Consider the following 27,048-nt stretch of genomic DNA (forward strand, 5'->3'; position numbering starts at 1 on the left):
TTGACATCATGGCCCCTGTGCTCCGGGAGGTGTTTGAGGAGTCGCTGGAGGAGGGACGCCTACCGGGCTCCATGCGGGAGGTCGCCATCACGTCGCTGCTCAAGCCGGGTAAGGATCCACTGGATGTGGGCTCTTACAGGCCCCTCTCATTGCTCAACTGTGATGTTAAAATTCTCGCGAAGGTCTTGGCGGTGAGACTAGCCGAACTCATGCCCGTTATCGTGTTGCCTGACCAGTCGGGATTTGTGCCCGGCCGCGCCACATCTCACAATCTTCGCACTTTGTTTTCGCTTGTGTCGACCATTGATCCCACTGTCCCGGTTGCCGCTATCTTTCTTGATGCCACTAAGGCGTTTGACTCTGTCGAGTGGGGCTACCTTATTGATGTTCTTTGTCGGATGGGGTTCCCCAGGATATTCATCTCTTGGGTTAAGCTTTTATATACTGATCCGATGGCGAGGGTAGTGGTGAATGGGGTGCTGTCCCCCTCGTTCCCTCTCACGAGAGGGACCCGACAGGGGTGCCCCCTCTCGCCCCTCTTGTTTGCTATCGCCATTGAGCCGCTTGCCTGTAGGATACGTCAGTTTCATCAGCAGAGCGCCTTTAATTGTCTTCAGCGGCAGGTCGGCATTTCTTTATACGCCGATGACGTCACACTCTATGTCAAGGACCCTGAGAATAACCTTAATTCGCTCCTGCGGGAGCTGGTCGCTTTTGGAGGTGTATCCGGGGTTCATATCAACTGGCGGAAGTCTCAATTTTTCCCCCTCACGGCTGCGGTGGCCAGGTTCCCCCTTGACTACCCTTTGGAATGGTGTGACTCGGAGTTGCGTTATCTCGGTATTGTTGTATCCTTGGATAGGGGAGACGCGGTTCGGCTCAACTATGGTGTGGCCATTACTAAGCTGGCGGATGATGTCACCAGATGGATGTCTTTACCTCTCTCCATGGCCGGTAGGGCGTCTCTTATCAAGATGGTGGTTCTGCCCCGCTTTCTTTATCTCTTTCAAAACCTTCCGTATCATCCTGGTGCTTATTTCTTTCGTAGACTTCGTTCTGAGCTTCTGCGATTGTTCTGGGGGGGCAAGCAGCCGCGGGTGGCCTGGGCTACTCTTACGTTGCCTTATGCTGATGGCGGTTTCGATGTCCCTGATTTTGAACTCTATTATCTCAGCGCTCAGGCGCATTATGCCTATCATTGGATGCGCCCCACGCCGTTCATGCCCCAGATTGCTGCTGAGCATTGGGTCGCCCATCCGCTCCCTCTGGAGGGGATGGTTTTGGGCAAGGTGTCAGATGTGGAAACGCCCCGCACGACGGTGACATGCACGGTGGATGCTTGGAAGCGGATGGCTCATTTGCTAGACGTTTCCTTTCTCTACTCGCCGGCCTTGCCTCTGTCTTATCATCCGGATCTGTCGCTGTTGTTGGAGACGGGGTTTCAGCGAATGTGCAAGCGGCTTGGTATCCTCACGTGGGGCGACTTGTTTTATGAAGGTGCCTTCCGTACGCAGGCTCATTTCTTCGGTTCGGCAGCTTGCTCCCCTCTAGACCTGTTCTATTTTGTCCGCCTGCGGCAGGGCATGCGCGCTCTGCTACCGGACTACCCTTCGGAGCCTGGGGTGACCCTCCCCCTCCATGTGCTGCTGGTTTCAGATGGGCGACACCTGGTGTCGAAGTTATACGGGGCTATTCGCCGACAGCGATCGGTCCCGACCAATCGAGTGCGCGAGCAGTGGGTTGCAGAATTGGGTGCTCCTATTACAGACGAGCAGTGGAAATATTGTTGCGGCCTCACGGCCAATGTCTCTTCTAGTTGTCGCCTTAAAATTATCCATTACAAGTTTGTTCAGAGGTACTACTATACCCCGGCGAGGAAACTGCGGTTTCATTTGGCGGAGGATGATAGGTGTGCCAGGTGTCGAGCGGAAGGCGCTGATTTTTTACATTTGGCCTGGAGTTGTGCGGGGGTTTTGGAATATTGGACTCAGGTTCATGAAGCCCTGCAGGTTATGGCGGAGGATGGGGTGGCGTTTGACCCCTTGGTGATGTTACTTGGCTTCTCTAAGGATGTACCTGCCTCTCACCGTAGATTTGTTGACGTGGCCCTGCTGTTGGCTAAGCGTAGGGTCGCCTGTTGCTGGGGTCGCGGTAGGGCGCCGCGCTTTCAAGACTGGGTGACTGACCTCAGTTACTGTCAGGATCAGTACAATATCTATTCTGACTTGATGCCTGTACGATGCAGACCAAGGGATTTTTGGAGTCCGCTCCAGGTGTACCTTCTGACCAGGGCGGCGCGGGACTCTGATTCTGAACTTGAGGACCGAGAGGGGATAGGCTGATGACAATGTGATGGGCTGGGATTTTACACGACACCTGCTGTTCTTACGACATCGGGGGGGGGGCTGATTGTCTCCTTTTCCTGCGGGCTATTGGGGGGTGGGGGTCTCTCTCCGGGCAGGTAGTTTATCGGGAATCCAGATTGTATCCCTATGCGGCACCCTTCTATCCAGTGCTCCTCATATTTGTGTCCCCTCTGGCTCACGTGTCCTCCGCTAATGTACTGTATTCGTATTGCATTGTCTTATTGGCTCGCCTGCCCATGCTGGATCATTGTATTTTAATATCTCCTGCACATTTCGTTGCTGCTCCTTGTATTGACTGATGCCCTGCCCTGTACTTCCTTGTGTCTCCTTATTTACTTATTTTTTTTGTATGTTTTCTAGGCACTGACGTACCATCGTAATGGCCGAATGTAACTGTATGTTTTGAATGTACACTTCCCTTGTACCTGCTTGTCTCCAAATAAAGGTTTAAAAAAAAAAAAAAAACTATCACTACAGCAGTGATCCCTTGGTTTGTCATACCCCAAAATTCAAAGCCTGAGCTAGTTTAAAGCCCAGAACGTTTCCACCAGGGGTTTTGACAAGGTGCAAAGCACATGTATATTGTGGGGACATAATTAGCTCATTTTGTGTGCCCTCATGGCTTTTGCTCGCTGAGCATGATTTATTTATGAACGAGAAGGGGAAAAACATGTACGAAATTTCAATAGGTAAACCTTGATGGATATTAACAGAATGCATGGATCATTAAACCACCTAGTGTTGTGCTTCGCACAATCTCAATAGCTAGTATGCACTTGCTCAGAAGGAAGTGGCTCACACTACAATGTTGGAGTACTGTGTCAAAGGCCCCATGAAGTTTTCAGGCAGGCTTGTGCCTACTCAATAATAATAATAAGAGTGGCTTTAATTAGCACTTCAGGAGGTGCTTCTGCAGTTTCTAAACAATGTACAGAGCAGGTGCTACTAGTATGCAATATAATACCACCAATTTATTGCTTTGGAAAGAGGGAAGCTTACGGTGGCCTTTTTCAAATTCAAGCTTGTGACCCGTATCTTGTAGCAATAGTTAGTGTTGAACAAAGTCATCATGTTAGCTTTTAAATAATTTCAATGTAGGTCCAGAGTATGCATACTAAAGATGTGTAAATTCTATGTACACACACACACACAATGTTCAGAAATTAAATACTTCATCACATAAATGCATTCTTTACAGAAAACAATCTTTTTTTAGGTCTTGCCTACCAGCCAGCGTAAGCAGTCTGTTGATGAAAAGACCTATTTATTGTCAGCTTACAAAGGGCTAAGTGCCCACATATTGACTACTATTGGTTGGCTTTATTGAATTCTCATTTGCTTGCTTTTCATTCATAACCTTATTTGGGCTGTATTTCCTCTTCTTGTTTGTGTCCCTGCCCTGGAGCATGGCCTCATTGTATCCTTTCAGTGCTTACTTTTCAGGGACTACTTTATTTCAGAGGTCCCAAAAACAGGACCAATCGCAACGCCACACTTAAATGGCCACGCACTGTGGAGTCAGGCCCACAGGGGTCCCCTGCCCAGATCCACCCCAGGTGAAGCAACCACTGTATCGTTGGACTGCCCCAGTGTGTGGCTGGTGCCTTTGGGGACCCCCAGACGGTTCCTCCTCCATAATTACCCTCAGTGGCGGCTGGTAGGAAACAGGGGTGGTGAGTGGGGGGGAGGAGTTGAAAAATATAGAATAAAAAAGCACTTACCTTGTCCGACGCCTCTCCTCCGTCTCCGCTTCTCTTCCTGACGCCAGTCGGATTAAGCTGTAGAAAGCACTTGGGCACACAGGCTCCCCTGAGCCAATCACAACTCTGCAATGCCGTGTTGTGTTTGGTCTGAGCGCCGTGGATTGGCGCTCAGGACGGAACAGGGAGCCTGTGCATATTCCCCACCAGGCTATGCATTATAGCCTGGTGGACAATTTGCAATGTGAGCATGAACGTTTGGCAGGGCCAAGACGGCCGGGCAAGCAGGCATGCACACTTAAGTGTGCCCAAACCACTCATCCTCCCTGAGCCACCAGCCCTGCCTGCCCTAACCCAGCCCTGCAGTAGCGAAGAATAAAATGAAAATTACATTGTTTTTTTTATTTTTCCTTTTTCACTGCTCTAAGAACTGTGGGTTGACGCTCCTCTGCCTTAGCAGAGGAGCTGCCACTGATTACCCTGCCTTGAGAATCCAGTCTAGGGTAAGCCAACAGCCGGCAAGGTTGGGATCCTATGCACCCCATATCTCACTTCCTCCGCATCGCTTCTCTCACACAGTCCACCCACTTAATAACATCCTTTTACCACCTGCAGAGATCGGGACTTCCATCCGACTTCCAGTTCATCAACTGTCAACGGGCAAGGATAAGTGCCAGATCTGTGAACCTTCTGGTAACCTTGTGAACAGCACTGCGTCTATGAAGACCTTGCAGACAATTGTGGGGTACTATCAAAGGACCTGTCCATAGCTCTCCAGATAACCTGTAACACAGTATTCCTGTAGGGGGTCAGCGTCTAACAGTTCCAGACCATTTAGCTTAAGACTGCATCCTCTTCGCCTCAGATGCGGCGCACCGATGTGGTTCCGGGGAACCTGGTATGAACGTGCAGCAGGGTCAGATCTGCACTGAGCAAGAAGTAACACTGCATCAGTTTAAACCTAGCATTACTGGAGAACTTGGGGGTGCAAGCCGAGGTCTTCCTACAAGCAGTTTCATCGAAGGTCGGCCCCAGATCCCTCATCCATCGCTGATGCAGCTGGGACAGATCAGTCTTCAGAAAATCCCTCTAAAGAAGAGCAACCAAGGCACTCGTGTTTCAAGGCTCAGCAGACTCCAAACCCCACCAATGACGCACCCTGCTCGTCAGCACCCCGTATACAAGGAATTGTCCAGCTGGAAGATCATATAACTCTCGCAAATCTGCAAAGGGGGTGATTTTGCCTCCCATGAACCCTACATAGTAAACTCCACCTCAGTCCATGTGTGCAGGCTTACTCAGTTCCCCGGGGTTGGCCAATACTGTGCAGTCGGCAAGGGGTGCTTGGAGGTACAGGGGACCATTGTGTTCGCCCTTTGAGGTGGCCTGCCCAGACGTACCTAAGTGCCATAATCAGTTTATTCGCACCTGTAGCTATCGATGCGGGGTTGGTTTCAACAAAATCCGGAATAAAAGTTCAGAGGGCAGGCCATGCACTCCATAACCCAAGGTGTTTCAAAGGAAAGATCGCAACTTGGCCATCCACTGTAATATTGCGGGCAAATAATAAAGTTCAAGGTCTAGGGCAGTCATTCCCCCCCTTATCCACCGGGAGGTGTAGCTTTGGCAAGACTACTCAATGTCTACAGGAGCCCCAAAACAGGGTCAGAAGAAACCCATCCAATTCCCTGAAAAATTCCCCCGAGAGTTCCAACAAGGCAGCAAAAAAGTAGAGAAAGTATGATAGGATCACTATCTTCGAGACTGCAATCTGACCACTAACAGAAAGGGGGGGGGGGGGGGTGTTCCAGAATGCAACCTAGCACTGCAACTCAGAGAAGGTCCTACTATAATTACCTTCAAGGCGCTGTTCCACTGATCTACATATTGCTACCCCCAAGTATTAAATAGTAGTCAGTTTCCACCACATCTCGAGTGCGATCTGCACGGTTCGCTGTGGAGTGCAGCACGCAAGCACTAGATTTACACCAGCTGACCATGAGACCTGATAGCTTCCCAAACGTCGATGGCCGTCAGGTCAGGTGGCTCGCAGCACATATATAGGAGCATATCAACCACATATAAAGAAATATACAGGCTATCCGCCGCCATCTTAAGTCCTCAATAATGCGTCCCCTCCTGTACAGTTAAGGCAAAAGTCTCCATAGCAAGGGCAAATAACAGTGGTATCCCACTTGACCAGATAGAAATCTGATATTACCGACCCTGTTCTGACCTTCGCCATCTGGTTAGTATAAATCAAAGTTATTAGGGTGGTGTATAGGAATTTCCAGATGAGGGAATCAAATGCTTTCTTAATGTCCACGGACAGCACTAGGGAATCCAGCGAGAAACTCTAATGCATGTACAAGACATGAATCGGTTGGCGTATATTATGTAGAGAGCTACAAGTGGGGACAAACCCTGTCTGGTCAGGATGTAGAAGTTTACTAATGTGAGGCAAGATCCTATTCACCAGAATCTTGCTCCGAATTTTTTAATCTGCATTGAAAAGAGGCAGTAGGAATCAACCTGACAGGAGCAGGCCCTGTGCCAACTCCCCATTGAAGATGTCTGCCAATTTAGGGGCAATAGGTCCTTGACCTATTGCCGGTTGGTGCCAGACAAACTCTTGTGCATGCCTTGGTAACATCGAGACTCGATTACGCCAACCTATTATATCTGGGTATTACGGCCAAAAGTCTCAACCGTCTCCAAGTATTGCAAAACGCCACAGCCCGGCTGGTGCTGAGGCTTCCTAGGAGAGCACCCTCTAAAGCCGCCTTGAGGTCCCTTCACTGGCTTCCGATCCGTGAAAGGATTACCTTCAAAGCTTTATGCACGTGCCATCGCATCTTTGGAGGTAGAGCACCCGGCCCTCTGAACAGCCTCATCACCCCCTATAGGCCAGAGCGGATGCTTCGATCCTCCGGCATGGGTCTGGCTGTTGTCCCCAAAATCCGTAAAGCTCGGATGGGGGGCAGATCTTTCAGGCACCTTGCAGCCTAAGAATTGGAACCTGCTACCCACTGAATTGCGCCTCGAACCTTCTGAGACCAAATTTCGAAAAGCCCTCAAAACCCATCTCTTCCGCCTAGCACTGCTGTAATATCCTGACCCTCTCACAGGCTTTTCTCTCAGCGCGGGGACACGCCGGAGCGCGTAACCAAGCGCTTTACAAAATTCCAAAATACATAAATAAATAAATAAGGGTTGCAGCATAACTAGCATAGAACTCTATGGGCAACCCGTCAGAGTTGGGAACCTTGCCTCTTACCAGTTCCTTAATTGCGACCCCCAACTCCTGAAAAGAGATATCAGCGCCTAGCTGCTCCGCTAGCCCAGAAAACAAAAGATACACAATTGATGAACGGAATGCAGAACAAATCAAAACATTCATTCCCAGTCAAGAGATCTGGGTTAAATCCATCATTCTTTTGCTCACCATGCCACCCCAGTTTAGACCTGGCCATATGCAAAACAGTCTTGACCCTGTGTCTCAAGGGAACAGCCCAGCCCAAACTGCCAAGCCAGGTCCTCCCTAGACTGGAAACAAGCATCCTAGAGACCAGATCTCTTGACTGGGGGTGTATGTATGATTTATTCAGCATTCCGTCCATCATTTGTTTGCGTAGCACCGCTAGCTCAGAGGCCAGAGCAACGTACTGCAAGATGTCCGCAGACGCAGCTGCCACCCCAGCGGCATACAACTCCAGATAATACAGGGTTAACACCTCATTGATATCCTCCTACAAGAACTAATACAGGCCTGCTAGGTCCTGAATCGGGAGTACAGTGTGTCCTCTTGTCTACTCCTGAAGGAGCCAAGCCAGCCTACTGCCCGACTTAATCCTATCTACATGGGCCCATGTCATGTAAGCTTTGTAGTCATAGTCCTTCAAGCCTCTAAGAGCATGAATACATTCTCCCTTTCCTTCAATAGCTGCGCCCTGACTTCAGCAGTCTAGTCCAGATCTAGGAGCATACTGTCGAGTACCTCCTCCTGCAGCTTAAAGACAGCGTGCATTTGAATACGAACGCCAAGCTTATTTGAAGTACAGTGACCTCACACCATCACACCTTGAGGGCTTCCCACTCAACCCCAAAGGAAGCTGCTGTTGCTGCATTCTCTAGCCAATAGTTCTGGATCACCTCTCCAAGCAAGGCCCTAAATGCAGAGTCCTCCAGGAGGGTAGGATTCAATCGCCATGCCGGGACATGGGCCCGGAGGCGTTCTCAGAAGTAGGTACAGAGCAAGGAGTTATGGTCAGAGTACATCCTCGCCAAGTACTCTGCATCCACCACTCGCTCATACATCGTACATCATACATCGAGTCACAGCAGATTAATGCATCCAGGCAGACGTCCAGTCCGTATGCCCAGGGCTTAGGATTACGCAACCTCCAGCAATCTATGAGCCCCTATCCAAGTATGAAAAGACCCTGCTAGTATATATGTGGGGACGCTGGTAATGGGGTGTAAGACCTGTCCAGGTGAAGGACTGCCACACAATTAAAATTCCCTTTGATTATCTTTGGGTAAGACAACGTAGGTGTCAGTAGGGGCGTCAGGCTGGTCAGAATACAGAGCATATAGATTGAGCAGCGCAATATCTTTGCAGTCCAATCTATCCAGCACTAGTATGTAGCGCCCCTCGGGCGGCTGTTGCCTTATGTAGTTGGAAAGGCAACCCCCGGCCCTCGCACAAATGCAGAATAGGTCGTATCATAAAGTTACCACCTCCACCTCTACAGGAGAGCCTTACCCTCAGTGTCTGTCAAATTCGTTTCCTGTAAAAACGCAATTTCCCCTCTGCGTTTTATGTATGTAAGAACATTGTAGCGTTTTTCTAAGTAATCACTCGGAGTTGGTCTGCCATTGCAGGACTAATGTGTGTAGATTAGTGCACCATAGCTTTCTCCGCCAACCCCCCATCACCATTAGCCATTCTGTGCATCGCCACCAGCCTGTCACTCGGAACAGCCTCGTCCACCACAAGCACACCAAGAAAAAGAAGAAAAGTTAGGAGGAAAATCCTAATAAACCCATAAAACACCCACAACCCCCTAACAGGATTGCAACATAAACACATCCTGTCCAGATCAGAGTAGGCAATGGCCTACAAACCAAAGCTCTATCAACAAGGGTAACAAACTATGTAATGGAGTTTCTGCGGGGAAAGAGTCTTGCCAGCCTAACAGAGTCCACAGGATTTTTGTCCAATGAAAGGTCCCTCATAGTGCATGCTCCTCACACCCGCCCGGCACCTCTCCAGCCCCACAAAAGAAAACACGAATTACACTGGGATATATGACTGCCCCATCAATACAATACCACAGTTACAAGTTGAATCACTTGATGTACATCAGCTTTGCAGGTGGGAGTCAGAAGAGATCATCTGCCATACCTAGGGGGGCCCACAAGGGTGTTTTACAGACCCGGAGAGGGAGGGTTGGCAGGGATACTGTGCGCACGTTCCAGCAAATAGAACCTGGACAGGCCCTCCAGGGTCACTACCTTCTGCAGCCAGTTATCCTGGAAACCAAGCATGGACTCTTTTCCTACTCTCTCCGACAGTTCTACTTATCCTACTGTCGTTACGACAGGCACTCCCCTCCTGGTCGTCAAGCTTAACCTCCAAACGACAAATGCGGGCCTCCAAGGTATTGAAGCGGCGATCCATGCTCAACGTCTCGGGCAGCATGGCTTGGATGGAAGTCTCCAGGGCAGACACTTGTTCCAACACTTTGAGTCCGTTTCGGATGAAGCCCAGCTCCACTGCTACTGTGTCAATTTTGCTCTCCAACCGTTCTCCAGTAGCATCACTTGCCGCCAGCAATTTGTCAAATTTGCTATCAAGTTGCGTATTTTCACCACCTATGGTGCCCAGCTTGATCCCCTCTTGGACGGGGGGGGCGAGGCATTATGCTTTATCCTCAGTGAGACACCCATTATGCAACAGTAGAAAGTAAGCAAGATCCCAGCTAGGCCCAATGCCCGCGGTACAGTAGAAATCGTCGTGCCCGCAGTGCGAGTGGTGGGGACAGGCGGATTGGCAGGGGCAGCATGATCAACAATGACTAACCATAAGGGCTAATGGACAAGGGGATCACTCACTGTATACCTTGCAGCCCCAATATCCTTCTGTACTCTGCACCGTCCTCATCCGAAGTCCAGGGTGTGTCCGTCACTTCCACAAGGACACCACTGGCCTCACCGAGTCCAGGCTCTGGCGGTTGCCCACTAACAAACTGGGTGCAGCCCCATTCCCCCAACAACTGCTCCCTGGAGGCATCTAAGATCACCTACAGTTTCGAGGGTGATGTGGCAGGCAGGCCAATGACACCAAAAGAGCATGGCGACAAAAAAGGGGGGAATAATCCGATCTCCCCCCTATTACTGTGATGAAGCCCAGTCTAAAGGCCACTGAGTGCAGTGGTAATGAGGGTGGTCCCCAGTCATTTGGCCCCAAGAGCCCTCAGTTATATCCCTGGGGAAATAGTCTGTCCTTGTTGCTGCCCCCAGCAAGAGGCGTAATGCCTAGGGAGTGGCAATGGCTGGTCAATCTACTCTGGTGTGCTGCTCCGGCTCCAGCCGATTCAGTGCAGAATGCAAGGGCTGCATCCAAGAGAGGGGGCGGGGCCAACAGCTGTCAGATAGTCGCAGATGTGTTCGATCAGCTCTGCCAAGTACCACGCATCAGGCGTTAGACTAACATTTCAATAAGGTGATCCGCACCACTACACTGAAATGCATTATAACACATTTCTAGCGCCTCCTCAGCCGTCAAGCCGGCGTGCTGATTGTGCAAAGGTTTTTAGCCGGGAGCATGCGCTGCTTCTGCAGGCTTTGGGGCTGGCTACATTGTTTCAATCCGCATGGAGCATCAAAGTTACAGCCAGTAAAAAACACACACACCAACTAGGGCCTGGGCTGCTGCACAGAGTTCCGTCTACAGATTCAGACAGACCCACGTAGCTTTCCCGGAGAGAGTGGTGGTTAAGCATGGGCGAATTTTGCGAATCTCGCGTTCGCAAATTTTGCGGATTTGCGAACTCGCAATCCGCAAAATCCGCGAATTCTCGCGAATTTTTTTTTTTGTGTTCGCGCGGGTTTCTGCCAGTTCGCGAGGGTTTTGTACGATTTCGCAAACGCGAACTTACCTGTCGGGTCGCAAGTTTTGCGAACTTGTTGTTTCTACGTGTCCAGCCTGTTTGGGACACTCTTCTTCATCACTGCCACTCTCTGTCACCACTGCCACTCTCTGACTACTCATGCCACCCTCTGGCCCACCCATGCCACCCTCTGTTTCATCACAGCACCCTCTGGTTGTCCAGTGTACATTATTGTGGCAAAGCAAAGCACACCTTCCCTGCCTCAAGTGACCTGAATTAATTTGGGTCTGATTAATGTGTCACAGAATATTTTTTTAGCTGACACCTGCTTCCTTAGTGCTTCCTGATTAGTGATCTTTTGCACTTGCTAAGTGCTTTCCTTGTTGCAAAATTAGTTACAACACCTGCCCTGCCCCAACTGACAATAATGAATTAGGGGCTGATTAATGTAAATGTAGTAAATGTAGTGTATTTTATATAGCGCACTTCTACCCGGAGGCCTCGTAGCGCTGTATTCATACCGCTGTGGAACCCATCCTGGCTTTCCTGTGAAATGTCCACTCCTGGGCACCCCCAAGGTGAAGCCAGGCATCCACAGCGCTGCTGGGGCCGTTGTGGAGATTAAGCAAGCTATTGCCCAGAGTCACAGAGTGGGACCCATGATTAGACTAGGCACCGAGGCGAGAATTATCAGGTCCGGGGAAATTGAGTCCAAGAGCCGCCGAGGCGGGAATTGAACCCTTGTCCCGGGCCAGACCTCTGCATCAGGGTCTGCCGCTCTAACCATTGAGCCACGCTTCTCCACGTGTCACTGGATTTGAACTTCCAGCCTGGCTCCTGCTTGTCTGCCTTAGCTGTAATTCAGGACCTTTGTGTAACTATTCTGAGGGTCAGAGCAGGGTCACATAATAGTTGCAAGTAGGCAACTGAACTCTGGAGGGGCCTCTCAGGAAGCACTACAGGAAATGGCTACTAATGATGAGCTTGAACTTTTGAACCTGGTAAGTAGTTTCAGTTTTGCTAAGATCGTATTTCTGCAATTTAGCGCTTATTCGCGGGGCGCAAAGTTGAACTGGGAAGCCGCGAACTCACGCGAACAGTGCGAGCAAGCCATAAAATCCGCTGCTCGCGGATTTGGCGGGGAATTCGCGAATCTCGCGGATTGCGAATTTACCGAAAATCCGCAAAATCCGCGAGCGTAACGGATTTTCCGCCCATGCTTACTGGTGGTGTGTATTCAGCAACCTGACCAACTGACACTGACTGCAGTCCACTACTGGAGCAGCCATGAATGCGGCTTGAGTCCTGGACCGCGACGGTGCTCAGTCCACACGCCGGAGACTGCTGAACAGATTCATTCTAGTTCGTGTCTGATTCCGAATTAAAGGTCAGCAGCCCCCCTCCCATGATCTCCCGACTTACCTGTGAGCGTTCCTATCAACATGTCTTCGACTCTTTTCAAGTCCAGGAATTCCATACTGCGTGAAGCCATCTAACACCCCTGCAGTTCCTGCGCGATTTCTGCAGATAAGGATTTACCCAGTCCACGTCCTAAGGAGAACCCTCAACTGACCAGTGGTTCGAAACGCGTTGACCCCCAGCCTGTGATAAGGAAGAAGGGTGCAGCTAGGGAATTATTAATATCACTGCCACTCTCCCTAGCTGCTCAATCATAAAAAAAAGATACAGGTGTATTGAGACAGGCAGGCAGTTTTATTCAATCTGTGTGTCCGCCTGTCCATTGGTTCATTATTAAAAGGAATGGTGTTTTGTTAAATGTTTTCATGTTTCAATTGATTTGTACATAGCATATTCTTTTTGGTGTTTCTAAATTTGAGTATGTATTGTGAACTATTTCCACTCTTGTATATATTGCGCACATTTTCTGTCTGAATATTAACTTGATTGTTTTGACAAAGGTGTTCTTTGAAGACATACAGATGAAGTAACGATATTTGAATAAATAAATCTCTGTGTAAGCAGACCTGTGGTTCACGCAGTACAGACAGGCTGGGTGTTTTCTAAATAACTAGAAAATAAACCGGACTAGCTACTTTGTTCTGTTTTGTGAGACAGTCCAGTGGACAGTCACAGGATGATGCAAGGGAGAGGTCTCGATGCTGCCGTGCCGTACTTTAACGGTGCTTGCAGAAAGTAGGTGCCACTATGACCTATTGTTATTCACTTAGCTACGTAATTTGATTTCTTTAGGAACGCATGTTTTCATTTAGCCTGTAACTGTAGTTTAGCTGAGAGGCTGATCTGCATTTTCCTGTATGTATGTATGTAACAGATTTATAACGCGCAGGAATCCCCCCTGAAGAGGTATCTCCGCGCTGCCGAAGAGCGAGAGTCAAACAGGCATAAGCTACCTCAGCTTAGACTTTGAATAATTCCGTCTTCAGGAGTTTCCTTAAGCGGATGTGGCTGGGGCATTTGCGTAGGTCCTCTGGTAGGGTGTTCCAGTATTTCGAAGCCAGATAGGCCACAGTTTTGCCTCCTGATCGGATTTTCCTAAAGCGAGGAACCACTAACAGCCTCTTGCCTTCCGACCTGAGATGACAATTCCGACAGTAAAGTTTGAACTTGTCTGCCAGATAGCTTGGGCACCATATAAAGCTTTATGGGTGAGACAGCTTAACTTAAATGTAATTCTCTGGCGTATAGGGAGCCAGTGGATAAGTTTCAACAATGGCCCTGGGGAGGTGCGAGGTGTTTTTTTAAGGGCCATGCGTGTGGCCACATTCTGGACAATTTGCTAAGCAGTGATACGTTTGCGGCTGCCAATAAAGCATTGCAGTAGTCTAGGCGACCAATAATCAGAGCCTGAATTAAGGTTATGCGCACAGAAAGGGGCAGCCATAAGATCACTCTACTCAGCGTATGGTAGCAGGTCCCTATGGTGACCAAAATTTGATCCTTCATAGATAATTGTGCATCCAAGTGGAGAAGTGTGCATCCAAGTGGAGAAGTGTGGCTCAATGGTTAGAGCGGCAGACCTTGATGCAGAGCACTGGCCAGGGACCAGGGTTCAATTCCTGCCTCGGCGGGATCGGGCTTAAATTCCTCTGACCGGATATTCTCGCCTCAGTGCCGAATCTAAGCATGGGCCCCACGCTGCAACTCTGGGCAATAGCTTGCTTAGTCTCCACAACGGCCCCCGATACACAAGGGATGCCTGGTTTCACCATGGGATGCCCAGGAGTGGACACCTCACAAGGAAAAGCCAGGAGGGGTTCCCTTGTGGTAGGAGTACAAGCGCCGGGATGCTTACGGGTTACTGTTCGCGCTATACAAATACAACACATTTACATTTACATCCAGCCGGACCCCTAGATTTTTTGCCACAGAGGTTGGAGAGGGAGCAGGGCCCAGCACTGTTGGCTACCACTCAGGGGACTGGGTGGTTTGTGCAGCGCCACACACCAAGATTTCAGTTTTTGTTGCATTTAGTTGTTAGAAATGTTCCGTCATCCACTCTGATATGGCTAACATTCCCCTAGCAAATTGCTGTATGCAGGCAGTCAGCACAAATTAACTTCACAGCCGGGAGCCCCAAAGTAATTGTGAAAGTTACACAGCTCAGAGCTCTGCTGTCACTGACTGTATGCACAACAAGTTAAGTTCTGTTCAGTTTCAGGAGTCTCGCTCAGTCACGCTCTGCGCTGGGGCCTCACACAAGTTGCAATACTATGTGAGCTTTTGAAAATATATTTTGTCCGTCATATAAATGTAAGTTAGCGTAATAGGAGCTGCCAAAGAAACGATATATCAATTTACGATAAACACTTTTATTATGCAACACTGTTGTCTCAGAAGTGTGCAAATATCTACTGATTTCATAAAAGTGAAACCCAACAGGTACAGTTAGAAAAAAAAGCGGTATGAGGTGGCCAGTGCAGGCTGCATCATAGCTCATTATTTTCTTACGGAAGGTTGGTAGGGGTGTTAGGATAAGATTCAGCATTAATAAAGAAATGTCTAGTTAGCTGTGTATGCAGATGTTTTTAAAAATAGGTTAATCTGTTGCATTTCAAGTCTTTAAAGAAATATAAATTGAAAATAGTTATTAAATGGTTGAAAGCAAAGTATGCGTCCAGCATGTGCATCTATCAATGACATAGAGTCATACGGAGATTTTAAAGTGTACATTCCAATGTAATTCATAAATAAATAAAAACTGTTGATCAAAGTTTTTAAAGTATGCGGCCGGGATGTGCATCTGCTAACAACATAGTTACAAGGCGGGTTTAAAATACATATGTGAATATCATTTTAAAAAAGCCCTTGATTGAAGTATTTAAAGTATTTTACGAGAAAAAAAACGCAGTTAACAAAATACAGTCACACAGAGTATGCCTGTGAGGCTAAAATTGTTTGTAAGCAGACATCAAGGGAGCAGAGAATAGTAGATCCTACAACCAAAACAGTGGAAGGACACACAAGTACCTCGGGCATGCTTCAGAGGGGGCCAAAATTAACAGAGGACAACACAGCAGAATGCGCTGCCCAACAAACAGAAACATACATGCCAAAACTCCTGATTCTGGTGGGAGAATCACATCTATTGCAGCAAAAATGCCTTCATTTTACGTGTCACAAAAATCCCACTACAGACCACCCTTAGGTTAGTCATTGTATGTAAGGCTGTGACCGAATTATACTAGGTGATTCAAATGTAGAACATGGGAGGAAACATACAGCAAACAATTCACTGAGGAGAAATGGGACAAGCTACGGGGCTACTCAAAACTTGTCTCAAGAAATGCCACGTCCAAATGCACACTTTTTATCTATCTGCATCAGTAGTATCTTGAGCTGCGCCTGTGACAGTCGGGTGACTCTGGTCAGTCCATAATGAAGCATGGTGCTGCTATCGCAGAGCCGCCATTTTACCTCTGCAAGTATCACCGTTCACCGTCTGCATATCCAGACTCACTGCTGCAGCCCGTGTTATCCACAGCGGCTGAGGGCATATCCTTGGCAGTCTGCCCAAGAGTTCCGCAGTGCCACTGCCTGCAGCACAGCAGCAAGCTCCCTTAATGTTGTTTCACCCACCAGTGCCGGAGTGATGTTTCTACCTGTGCCCTCGGTCTTCCTTCCTCCTGCCCTCTATGTTGCTTTCCCCCATCGACACCCTCAGTGTTGTTTTTTTTTTTTATTAATGCTCGAACATTAATTGATAAGTGACAAGAAAAAAGCCCCCATATAATTTTGTATGCTAGTGCATGCATGCCACATGCCTACAAAATATGATGCGGCTATGTCGTAGCACCTTTTTTGTAACCACTTTTGCCCTGCTGTACAGCAACACTAAAAACCAAAGGCAAAGCCAAACAATCCCAAAATCGAGACCTATTGTCAGTGTCAAAGCTTGTTTTCACAGCAGCAGTCTTTTAAAAAATGTTTTAACTCGCACTTAAAATGGAAGCTAAACCTATTGGGCTTCGCCAATGTTTCTTAAATAAGTCAAGATCCTTGACTATCTTCTCCTGAGAAAGGCATTCAAACCAAAATGAACTGTTAAACACCAGCAAAAATCTTTGGCAGTTGCTCACGCTGTTACCCCACTGGCGGAGGCTACCTCAAGGGATTGCAAATAATCTGTCTGGACCTCCTGCTAGCGATGTCTGCTACTCCGTGCAGACACCATGGCTATCACATTAGCAAAAGGTACACTTATTAGACATGTTTCACAGAGACTGAACATTTATACAGACTTGAGTGACATATAAATTAAGTTGAATTACTTTTATAGTTGATGTAAGCTGCACTGCACTTTCTAATAAATAGCTTTCTAAAGGGAACTGTTGAGCAGGTGTCTTAGGTGAGAAATAACATTGATAACAATCACGTTGTTCCCTAGCATATAACTTAAATCTTTGTGTGTACAAACACCACTATACTGAGGACAGTATGAGCTGATGTATGAGATGTTATGTGCTAATACTTCAAAATAGAGAGGTCAGTTTGCTTTAGATTTGGGAGTTACTTTTGGAACGCAGCAAATTTACTGGTATAATGGTTGACTCTGGGCGTGTGGACTCACATCTTTCATGTCATTAAATCCTTGTCCATTTTCAGCAATAACAGGTACATAGATAAAAAGTAAATCACATTACACATTTCACTAAACTAGACAGACTATGGTAATATTTTCCTTATCATTACTCTCCATCGATACTGTCGAAAGGCCTTTTTTTCTAATCAACTGGATTTAAATTCAATGTGGTTGTATCAAACAAGTTGTGCACTCAAACCCAATCCTCCTGGTGAGATGTAACCTCTTCCTTCCTAGGACACAGCACAGAAGGTAAAGCTTTTCTATCATTCCTCCTATTAAAAAGCCAATTCTAAATAATAATTGTAACCAACAGAAGAAATAGGTTTCTACTCATCCCCTACAGTCAGAAAACCATCTATTACTGTGTTTAGTTTATTCTAGGTTGCATTAACCTCAAGTTTTACCAACCTGTTATACTGCATAGCAGACGTAGGCTTGGCGTGTTATCACCTTTGTACCCATTGGTCACACCTTCTCCTGATGGTGGCGGTATAGGGATCGTCATAGTTATTGGTTTGTGGAACTTCCTCCGTCTTGGCTCCACAGTGACAATGGGGCTAAACGTTGCTCTGTTCCCAAGAACTTTCTTGACCACTTCCTCTGGAATCGGTTGTGCCTGTCAACACATAAGCAAAGTCTCTTTATTTAAGTTATGACCTATACAAGGCACACACATTTTAAGACGCGTTGCCATTTTTTCTGTTACAATTTTCGGTTTCTTTACACTTTGTTAATCATGGAAGTTACTATTCCTTAGCTTAATGTATGTTGTAATAGCTCAGTTTCACCAAGGATTGAATAGTTGGGCCACTTTTTTTGGGATATCAGCTTCTACGCTTCAGACATCACCAGCTTCACAGAACAAATAAAACCTCTACAATTTTATTGCATGCGCGATGGTCACCTTTCCATTACTTTGACAGTATAGAACTTAATGACTCTAAGGAATGCATGGAGCGGGAGGGCCTTCATCACCAGTCACTAATCGATAATAATAGTCTTTTATCAGTACCCAAAAACCTTTAATAAAACAAGGATAGCATTGTTCACAGAGACTCCAAAGTATTGAACCAACTGCTTTCCCCTGTTGTCTAGGCTTCATGCCAGTATTATCAGCTTAACTATGATACAGTACACAGAAAGTGTACCAAATCTCATCTGTATACCAAGTATAGGTTCATGACTAGACGGGATGCCCTAAAATAAAAGGAGAGTTCACACAATAAACAAATACAAGCAGACTCCTAATTCCTCAGAATAATTTAGAGGGTGGCTGGTGTATCTACATTACTCTTTCATATGCAAAATAATGGATACATTGTTTCCCAGCTTATTTGACACTCTCCTCTGACATTGGGTTGAAGTGGAAAACATGATTGTTTGAATGTTCATTTGCAAATACCATTCAGAAGCATACTTCAAATTAGTCACACCTTCAAAAAGTTTTCATCCAACTAGCTAGACTTTACAACCATGTATTTGCAGAACATCGCATTGAAACACAAAAAACTGAAAATAAATTACGCAACATAACTAAGTATATGATATAAAATGACACATGCGTAACGTTTTAGAGACACCCTTGACCTTCACTGCTAAAACTTGCCTGTTTGGCATATAGAGCTTGGACAGCAAACTCCAGTATCCAAAATCTTTTTGGGACTTCGGATTACTGGTGGCTAGGTGGTTGGAAGGTAAGTTGTGGGGCAGAGCACTGGCTGCAGAGCTGGACACCTGGTGTTATATTATAGAAGTGCCTTGTGGCACAAAGGGCATTTAAACCAGTAGCTTCTGCCTCCTGGGCACTTTGGTATTACCAAAGGAACCGCAAATGCTTGTGGGGCCGCTTCGGTTATACAAATAATGCTGATGCCAATATGCAACTTTGTGCTCCTGAAGGAGCATACGCTGATTTATATGGGGTCCTGCACAAATGAGGGAATGCCTTGCCACAGTGCCCATGCTCTAATACACTTTGTTCGAATGACGGGGTATCCTTTCCGCTTAGAAACTAGAAAATTGGTCTCTGCCTGCACTAAAAGCCAGACTGACAGTTTCACCCAGCTGGTTTGCCTTCACTAACAGCTGTTCAGCATGCAGGCGCAAGTTGTGACTTGCACGCTGTAAGAGGAATTGACCGTTTTAAGGTGCAGTGTACCAGTCTGTACCTGGTGCACTACCTAAGAGTGCACTATGGCCCAGAGTGAGACAATGCACCATATTTATAATACAGCTCCTACTGCATTAGCATGTATTGGTGCATGGTAGCGTAGAGATTGTTTACTCCAGCCACGGCTCGCCCAGAAAATTAGGCAAGATCCGTGGACAAGGAGACAACTAAAAACAGCCTAGACTAAACCCTCTAGTGTTATATGGACAATTATATTTGCAACACAGTATAGCAATTTGCTCTTTAAACATGTGTTCCATAGCTATGCTATTAACCCGCATTTCTTTGCAGGATTGAAATTATCAAGATGAATTCTAGTTGAATATCATCTTGGTGTATGACTTACCTGATCCCATATAATGCTTTGAACCAAGAAAATAATAAACATGTTTTTAAGAAAATATAATAAATGCAAATGATATGTAAGATATACATGCGGACTGCTGAACTTTAAATAGTTGTTTCCAAATCGAGAAAACTTGGGTGATAATTCTGAAATTACATGTTTTCTTTTGCTTCCTACCACTGGCGGAGGCATTACCTGAAGCCCTACTCGGATCTTCTTAGTCAAAGCCCCCTCTGGAAAAGAGGCCTGGACTCGAGGCACCGTCGTACTGCTCAGCACTCCTCCCTCTGGGCCAATTTGGCTACTCTCCTGCTTAATTCGGGAGACCACAGCAAAGTATTGTGGAAAGTCCTTTGTAACAATTCTGCATGTCCTCTTTTTTTCAAGTTCTTCCGGGCTGTCCAGTTCTGTGGGCAAAAACAATGACACTTAAAGAAAAGACAGAAGCTCAGCCGGGCATTGGAAAGTTGAACTCCGACCTCTATTTCCATCGAAGCAGATCAAACTAGCCTAACTGGGCTGACAGGGCTAAACTCCTTTTACAAAGAACTTGCAAAACTTCCAGGTAGGGTCAGAGTTCAAACCGAATCATTTAAAAATGAAAGGCAATGTGAATTCATACTGAGCAAGGTTCATGTTTACAATAAAATATTTAACAGTACATTACAAATCTCCCCCGTGATTTAAGTATTAAAAAACAATTTTCAAAGTCACTCACGAATTGGAGAGCAACGTCTGTGCTGAAAAAATTGGGACTTTTGACCAACATTTTTACAACTCGGTCAACAGTGTGACTATGTAACGTTGTGTCTATCTTTCTGCGTTAATTGAGACAGCTGATTACTACAATAACACATATCACATCACCAAATTTTGCGTTTGAAAACAAGGCATGTGTTTCAAAGCACCTCTTTTCTTTTTAGAGGCATTGCAGCCAATCAGGCTGCGCGTGTTTTCTATGTAATCTTCATGAACACTGGAAGATTTCAACCAATCAAGCACTTCAATTGTTATTTTAATTTTGTGTAATCGTGTGACTTTGTTCTCCCGTTCAACAATAAGGATCAGATTTGGGGCAATGGCGGTCTGCAGGCGTACAGGTAAATAAATCATGGGGGTAATCTTATTAAAGGTGGAAAACGTGTTTTCCTATTGAGGGTCGTGTAAATCGTAATTATAGAATCACCCATGTTGCCTAAATAATTTATAGGTAATGTCTATAGGTTACGTTGCAGTCTGCGACCTGGCTCTGGATCCGTTTGGTGTTGCCACAGCTGCGTTTTTGATACATTCTGACAGTTTCTATCAGGGACACAACTGAAGGTGCTGGCAAATCTTTCTAAGCATTATCCGTTGAAAACTGGAGATTTAAAAAATAAAAGCATTAATATGATAGGATAAGAGATCTGCGTCATTCTAGGGGCAAATTACAGACAGTAAGGTCTCCAATCAGGGCATGTGGCCAGACAAATTGACTTAAGATCATGGTTCTAAGTTGGGCTTTTGTTTTACTCTTTCTTACTCTTAATGAACTCCCCACCACCAAAAGACTGACCTCATACTCAACCGTGTCAGAGGTCACAGAAAGGTCAAAAAGATTCAGGCAGATAGCAGAGAGTCACTGAGTGAGGATGGAAGATTGCCCTCAATATCTGAAGGGCGATATCATTTTCTACAGCTAGGCTGAGGAAGATGGGCCACAACCTCAACTTGCAACGTAAATACCATGTATAAGCCGCGAGGGATAGGCTGGCATGACATCTCATTTAATAACATCTCATTTAATAACACCACACACAGGTCTCTGACGGATGTAGGTATACTGAGCAGCAATATGATATCAATACTGGAGATGATGGAGTCTTTAAAGAATACTGGAAGACATGCTGAGGCACACATCTCTGATTTTACCTGCAGCCTATAGGTCCTAGAGAATGTCAGCATGCACTCAGAGGGGTGGTGGACGCTTGTAATGTTGGATGGGAGGGTGTTGTTCCAGACAGCACCACAAATAATGCAATGGCTAAACATTGAAAAGAACCCTCGATTGATTAAAAGCTGCATTAATTTAGGATGCAAAAGAAGCTTATTTTTTTAGGAAAACCTAACGCAGACGACAGAGTAATTCTTATAATAAAATAGTCAAAACCTACAAAACAAGATTCAAAGCTGACATTAGTTTTTCGATTGTTCCAGGTCAGATTCTGTAGTTCTCTGAGGACTAAAATACATCTGCAGCAGGAGTTAGAGCTGCGTGTACAGGGTTGGAAAGACGGACATTGTGATACACATGGTGTTTTTAACTATTCTCAACATTCAAGGCTTTGGGCCTATTAATTAGTTGCTGCTGCAGTATATTTTATTTTGTTTGTTTAATTTAACACTAATTCTGATCATACACATCCTCTTACATGTCTCATTTAAAAATGTACGCCTTGGTGTTATAACTTTTTATGAGAAAACATGCTCAATCATCCTTTACAATAATTTGAAACAAAAGTAACATGTAAAACACAACACATGGACTTTAGTACAAGCATTTTTAAAATACCTTAGCCGGACGTGTTAGCTATCAAAATTTTAGATCAAATTAGACGAATACTTCATAACTTAGAAAAATACTTCTTAACAGATTCAGTATCAAGCTGCGTAAAAAATAAAGAAGTCATACGAATACCTGCCATTCATTCACTGAATTCTAATAAAGTTTTATTCTAATAAACATCTGTCCATTAGACACCATGCAGAGGAGTACAATGCACAACATTTGTTTTAGTCTTGATTTTGTGGAGAATCTAAGACAAGGTCTACATTGGTAAGAACCACTGTGCAAGATTTGCATGCCCATGGTTGCTTGTGTTCCTGTTCAGGGAGGATGGCCTGGTAGTTCGGCTTGAACTGTTAGCACTGGAGCAGGGTCATTTCGCTGGGTCCAACCTGAGGTGGCATGGTGTGAAAAATAAAGATGTATTGAGATGCGGCCATGAGTAATCACCAGTGGCTTAGATTAATTCAAGCATTCCATCTATCATTTTTTTGTGCTTCAGTGTGGCAAACTAAGTGGGATGAGTATGCCTAAAGATGGGTCCTGGGCACACTGTGCCACTGGAACCAAACTATACCTGCCTGATGAGCTCCAATAAGGGCAAAACCGGTTCTGGGTTGCTTGTGTTCCGGTTGACGGAGGATCTGGCTGGCAATTTGGGCTGGATTGTTCTCACTGGAGTAGGGTCAATGCTGATTTGCATATAGCTGGGTCCAAACTCAGGTGGCATGGTGGGCAAAATAATGATGGACTAGGATGAGGCCCCTAGTAAATACCTGTGGCTTAGATTAATTCAAGCTTTTCACTCATCACTTTTTTTCATGCTTCTTGGTAAAGAAGAGTCCTCAGTACAATCTCTAAAAAACAACTTGCAGGGTCCTACAGACACACAAAAGGAGTGAATCAAAGCACAAGAATGTTTTGGGGCTACAGCATCTCCAAGCAAGTAATGTACTAAAACATCCTACAATGTAGGTCTCTAGGAACTAGTATCGCTCCAGATGTTTTGGAATCACAACTAAAAAGTTTTATAAAAGAGTTTTCTAGCACTGTCCTTTCTACCAGGATAGACCCAGAATTGTAGCCTCATGGCAATTGCTGGCATCACTACTGTATCATTTTATTTTCGAAGTAAACATCTCTCCTTACCTTCATCCATGCCACTGAGCAGTGCTTTAAGTTCTTCAAGCTTACAGTCATACTGATGCTCCTTCCACGTTTCACCATTTTCACTCCTCAGGACGATAAGTTCTCGCTCCTTTCCGCGCATTGAGCCAAAATGGGGGATTTCCACTATGACGGGGCTAGACCAAAGAAAAATCAAATGTGTTATGTTTAACCAAGCAAACCTCGATGGTCTGATATCTTTCAACAGAGGGTCTTTAAAGTTTCTGGATGCCATGCCAAACTAAAAGACAAAAACATTTGCAAATCGAGTGACTTAACAGAATGAAGTACCAAAGCTGCAGAATCCTTGTCATGCAGAACGGGAGGTCAATCTGAACCCTAAAAGTTGAAATATTGAAAAGGGATGAACAAAAAAAATACTTATCTTTCATTTGATAATGGGGATAGGGCTATCAGCAGGTGCTTTGTAAATATATCAAGAACCCCGCGCAAAAGCCATCAAAATGGACGTCACCTAAATGGCGTTTTGATCAAAGAAGCTCAATTTTCTGTTACAGCTAGTCAAATCGGACAAACAGTACAAAGATGTCAACTCTTTGCTGAGGGATACAATATATATATTTTAATGCAAAATAGTGACCTGATATAGAGTGTGCAGGACATGTCTATACTCATTCATCGCACACCTCTCTAACGGGGAAAAGAAATCACAATCAAAGCTATACGTTAGACCGGCTGATAGGGATTCTGCAGCTTTAAAATAGTTCCATAGACAGTATCATTAACTTCCTACAGAGGTTGTATGCACACGTTCACCCAGTGCACTTTTAGCTAATCAAATTTAAAATGAGACGACACTCAAGCCACTGCTTCGTTCATAGTTACCTTGGTAGTGTTTGCATGAAGAATGCAAAGCAGTTCCTCTGAAAATACTAGCATATCATTAGGAAGACGGTATGTTTTATTTAAGTGCACAGAACTTGGGAAATGTCAATGTCATACTTATTTTAAATAAATCATGCTTAATGTCGGACTCTGTGCTGGGAAGCGGAGGCCCAGTACCTCTACATAGTTTGTCAGTGTGCCTCGGTTTTGACCGGTGTTACCACACCTATACTGAGGCAGTATTTAAAAAACATTTTTTTGCTTATTCACATTGCTGTTTAACTTCATTTGGATCAGAATTTGCTCAAGGTTAACCAGATTTTCTGAACAAGACAAGAATCCCACAGCAGTTAATAAATTAGTAGTAATCATATAAACAAATTTGCATGAAGAATTTCCTGGATTTGTTAAGTCTTATCAAGAAAAAAAAATATAATGCAAATACCAGGAAACATTTCAAGCAGGTGAAAGACCATATTCCTCGAGCGCTAGGGCTGCCTAGCACAGTCTGTAAATATTACCCAGACACAACTGTGCTGCACACATGTGAGAGAGAAGATTTTCAGAAATAACATACAACAAAGTTACAAGAGATAATATCAAGCAAATGGCTTAGATTATAATATTACTATATAGTTTTAATTCCTTAATATGGTACTATAAAATTTTAAATGAAAAATAATGTTTTAATTCTATTATGTATTTACAAAAAGAACCTCATTCAGCCAATAAGAGGGTCCAAACAATAAACTGAATGACCATGTACTAAAGCCACCATACACTCAGTACAATTAAAAGAATGGTGCAACATTTTTGTGAATATTCTTGCTGTTTTATGGTTAGCTTGGCGCCTGGCAATTCTTCATTTAATCCTGCTGGACTTGTACCTGCTCATCCTCCTTTGGCAGTGTCACTTGGAGGCAGTTTTTTAGGACCTGATTCACAAACGTTTTTGTTCACCCTAGTTTCATTAGATGGACAAAAACAACAATTTGTGATTTCAAATCCTATGTCCCATGTCGGGCAATTTGCCCTTGCACAATAAATCTTCTAACAATGGACAATTTGCTAATAAGTTGAATTTTGTGTATTTGCAAAATGCGTAACAAGGTGCAGGGATGTGGGCGTTTCTAGGAGGGACATCCCAGCCAAGTAGGCCAACCCATGCAGAATCATAGCTTTGTTGGAATTTGCTTCAGCCAAAACCAGGAGAAAGTGAAGCCGAGGATAGGAAAAGAGAGGCAACATCTATAGATTTCATGTCAGTGTAGTGGTAGATATTTTTACAGGTGGAAAAACACACATGAATTACTCATGAAGAGATTTCTGCCAGATGGAAATTCCACTTGCGTAGGTTTTGCATACATGAGTATGCCTAGGAACATCCAAATAGTTTGATAAAAAGGGGATATGTCTCATCTAAGAACTTGTTTTTAGGCTTGCATTTGGATATAAATGGTTTATTGGATCAGTCACCAGTACTACTCCTTTATAACTTCAGTACACAGCTAACACTATTCCCACATAAGTGAAATCGTCTGCTGGCACACCTACTGGATGAACTTGGGTTCTGCCTTTCCTTAACGTTTTCTTTCATTTTTGTGTTTTTTTCTCGTTACTAGCCTGTTAAATAATACTATATTTTATTTTACTAATCTTGCAAATTTCTCTATTGCATTTTAGATACTACTTAGTCTTCATATAGCAGGGATTTTAAAGAATCCCATCCTTTTCATTCTGCTATGGTCTTTAGGTCTATATGGTTGGAATTATTTTCTAGCTGATTACTGGTTCTAGTTTTAACCTCCCCTGAGACATCTAAAAGAAATGACACTGGAAAAACTTTCACCTAGGAAATAATGGTAATACGCATGTTAATACTGTCTAAATTACAGATTCTAGCTTTTACTACAGTCAACGGCATTCTCTCAGTTTTATACTTTCAAACCTGCAATTTCACAATGCAAAGACGTGACCTCAAGATTTCACGCCTCTACTTAAACCATTCACTGTATGACTCCATGTTTGAGTTTTGGCAACTGATGGACTTATTGTAATGTATTGTATTGTATTTCAGATTTATAGAGTGCACTGTAACCCTAAGGGCATCCTGGAGCTGCGGTACATGTACTCTATCACCTTGCTTCCGGGCTAGCAGGTCGCTAGGCTAAGCCTGTACCCTAGGGAAAAGCCACGTTTTCATTTTTCATCAGATCCTGCATATGTCTTAGCTCAACTGCCAGACTATTCCAAAGGTGTGCTGCCGCATAGCTAAAAGCTCTTCCGCCTGATTTAACTTTCTTAATCTTGGGTATATTCACCAGATTAGTTGAGGAAGACCGAAGGCTATAGGTGGGGTTATACCAGTTAGACTTAAGACAGCAGCGGTATCGGTCCCATCCTATGCAGTGCCTTTAAGACAATGCAACATAATTTAAATTGTATCCTCTAGAATACCACAAGCCAGTGTAGCTCCGCCAACGCCAGGGATGTGGATGACCGTCGTGGTCTAGATAGGGCCAGTTTAGTCGCCACCGTCTGAATTCTCTGGAGTCTCCCAATCAGGTACCTAGGGGTTTCCAGCAGTAGCACATTCCCATAGTCAAGTCGACTCAGAATGAAGCGCCTTACTACATATGCTCGTACCGGATATGGGAGTAGCGGAAGAATCTTCCGGAGAACCCTAATAAGCGAAAAACTGCTTCCCACAATTTTATTGACTTGTGTTT

General features: G+C 45.1%; 1 protein-coding gene across 11 annotated transcripts in view; it reads right to left on the reverse strand.

Annotated features, from left to right (window-relative positions):
* Positions 1–27,048, reverse strand: part of ANK3 (ankyrin 3) — a 2,005,091-nt gene that overhangs the window by 209,307 nt on the left and 1,768,736 nt on the right. For all 11 annotated transcript variants that reach the window (XM_086921764.1, XM_086921763.1, XM_086921757.1 and 8 more), the window contains 3 exons: positions 23,456–23,610; positions 19,957–20,168; positions 17,654–17,861 (listed from right to left, as the gene is read on the reverse strand). In XM_086921764.1, the coding sequence (XP_086777890.1) occupies positions 17,654–17,861; positions 19,957–20,168; positions 23,456–23,610 (575 nt within the window). The remainder of the gene's footprint in view (positions 1–17,653; positions 17,862–19,956; positions 20,169–23,455; positions 23,611–27,048) is intronic.

The sequence above is a fragment of the Lissotriton vulgaris genome, chromosome 5, assembly GCF_964263255.1.
Source record: "Lissotriton vulgaris chromosome 5, aLisVul1.2, whole genome shotgun sequence".
Classification (NCBI taxonomy): Eukaryota; Metazoa; Chordata; class Amphibia; order Caudata; family Salamandridae; genus Lissotriton; species Lissotriton vulgaris.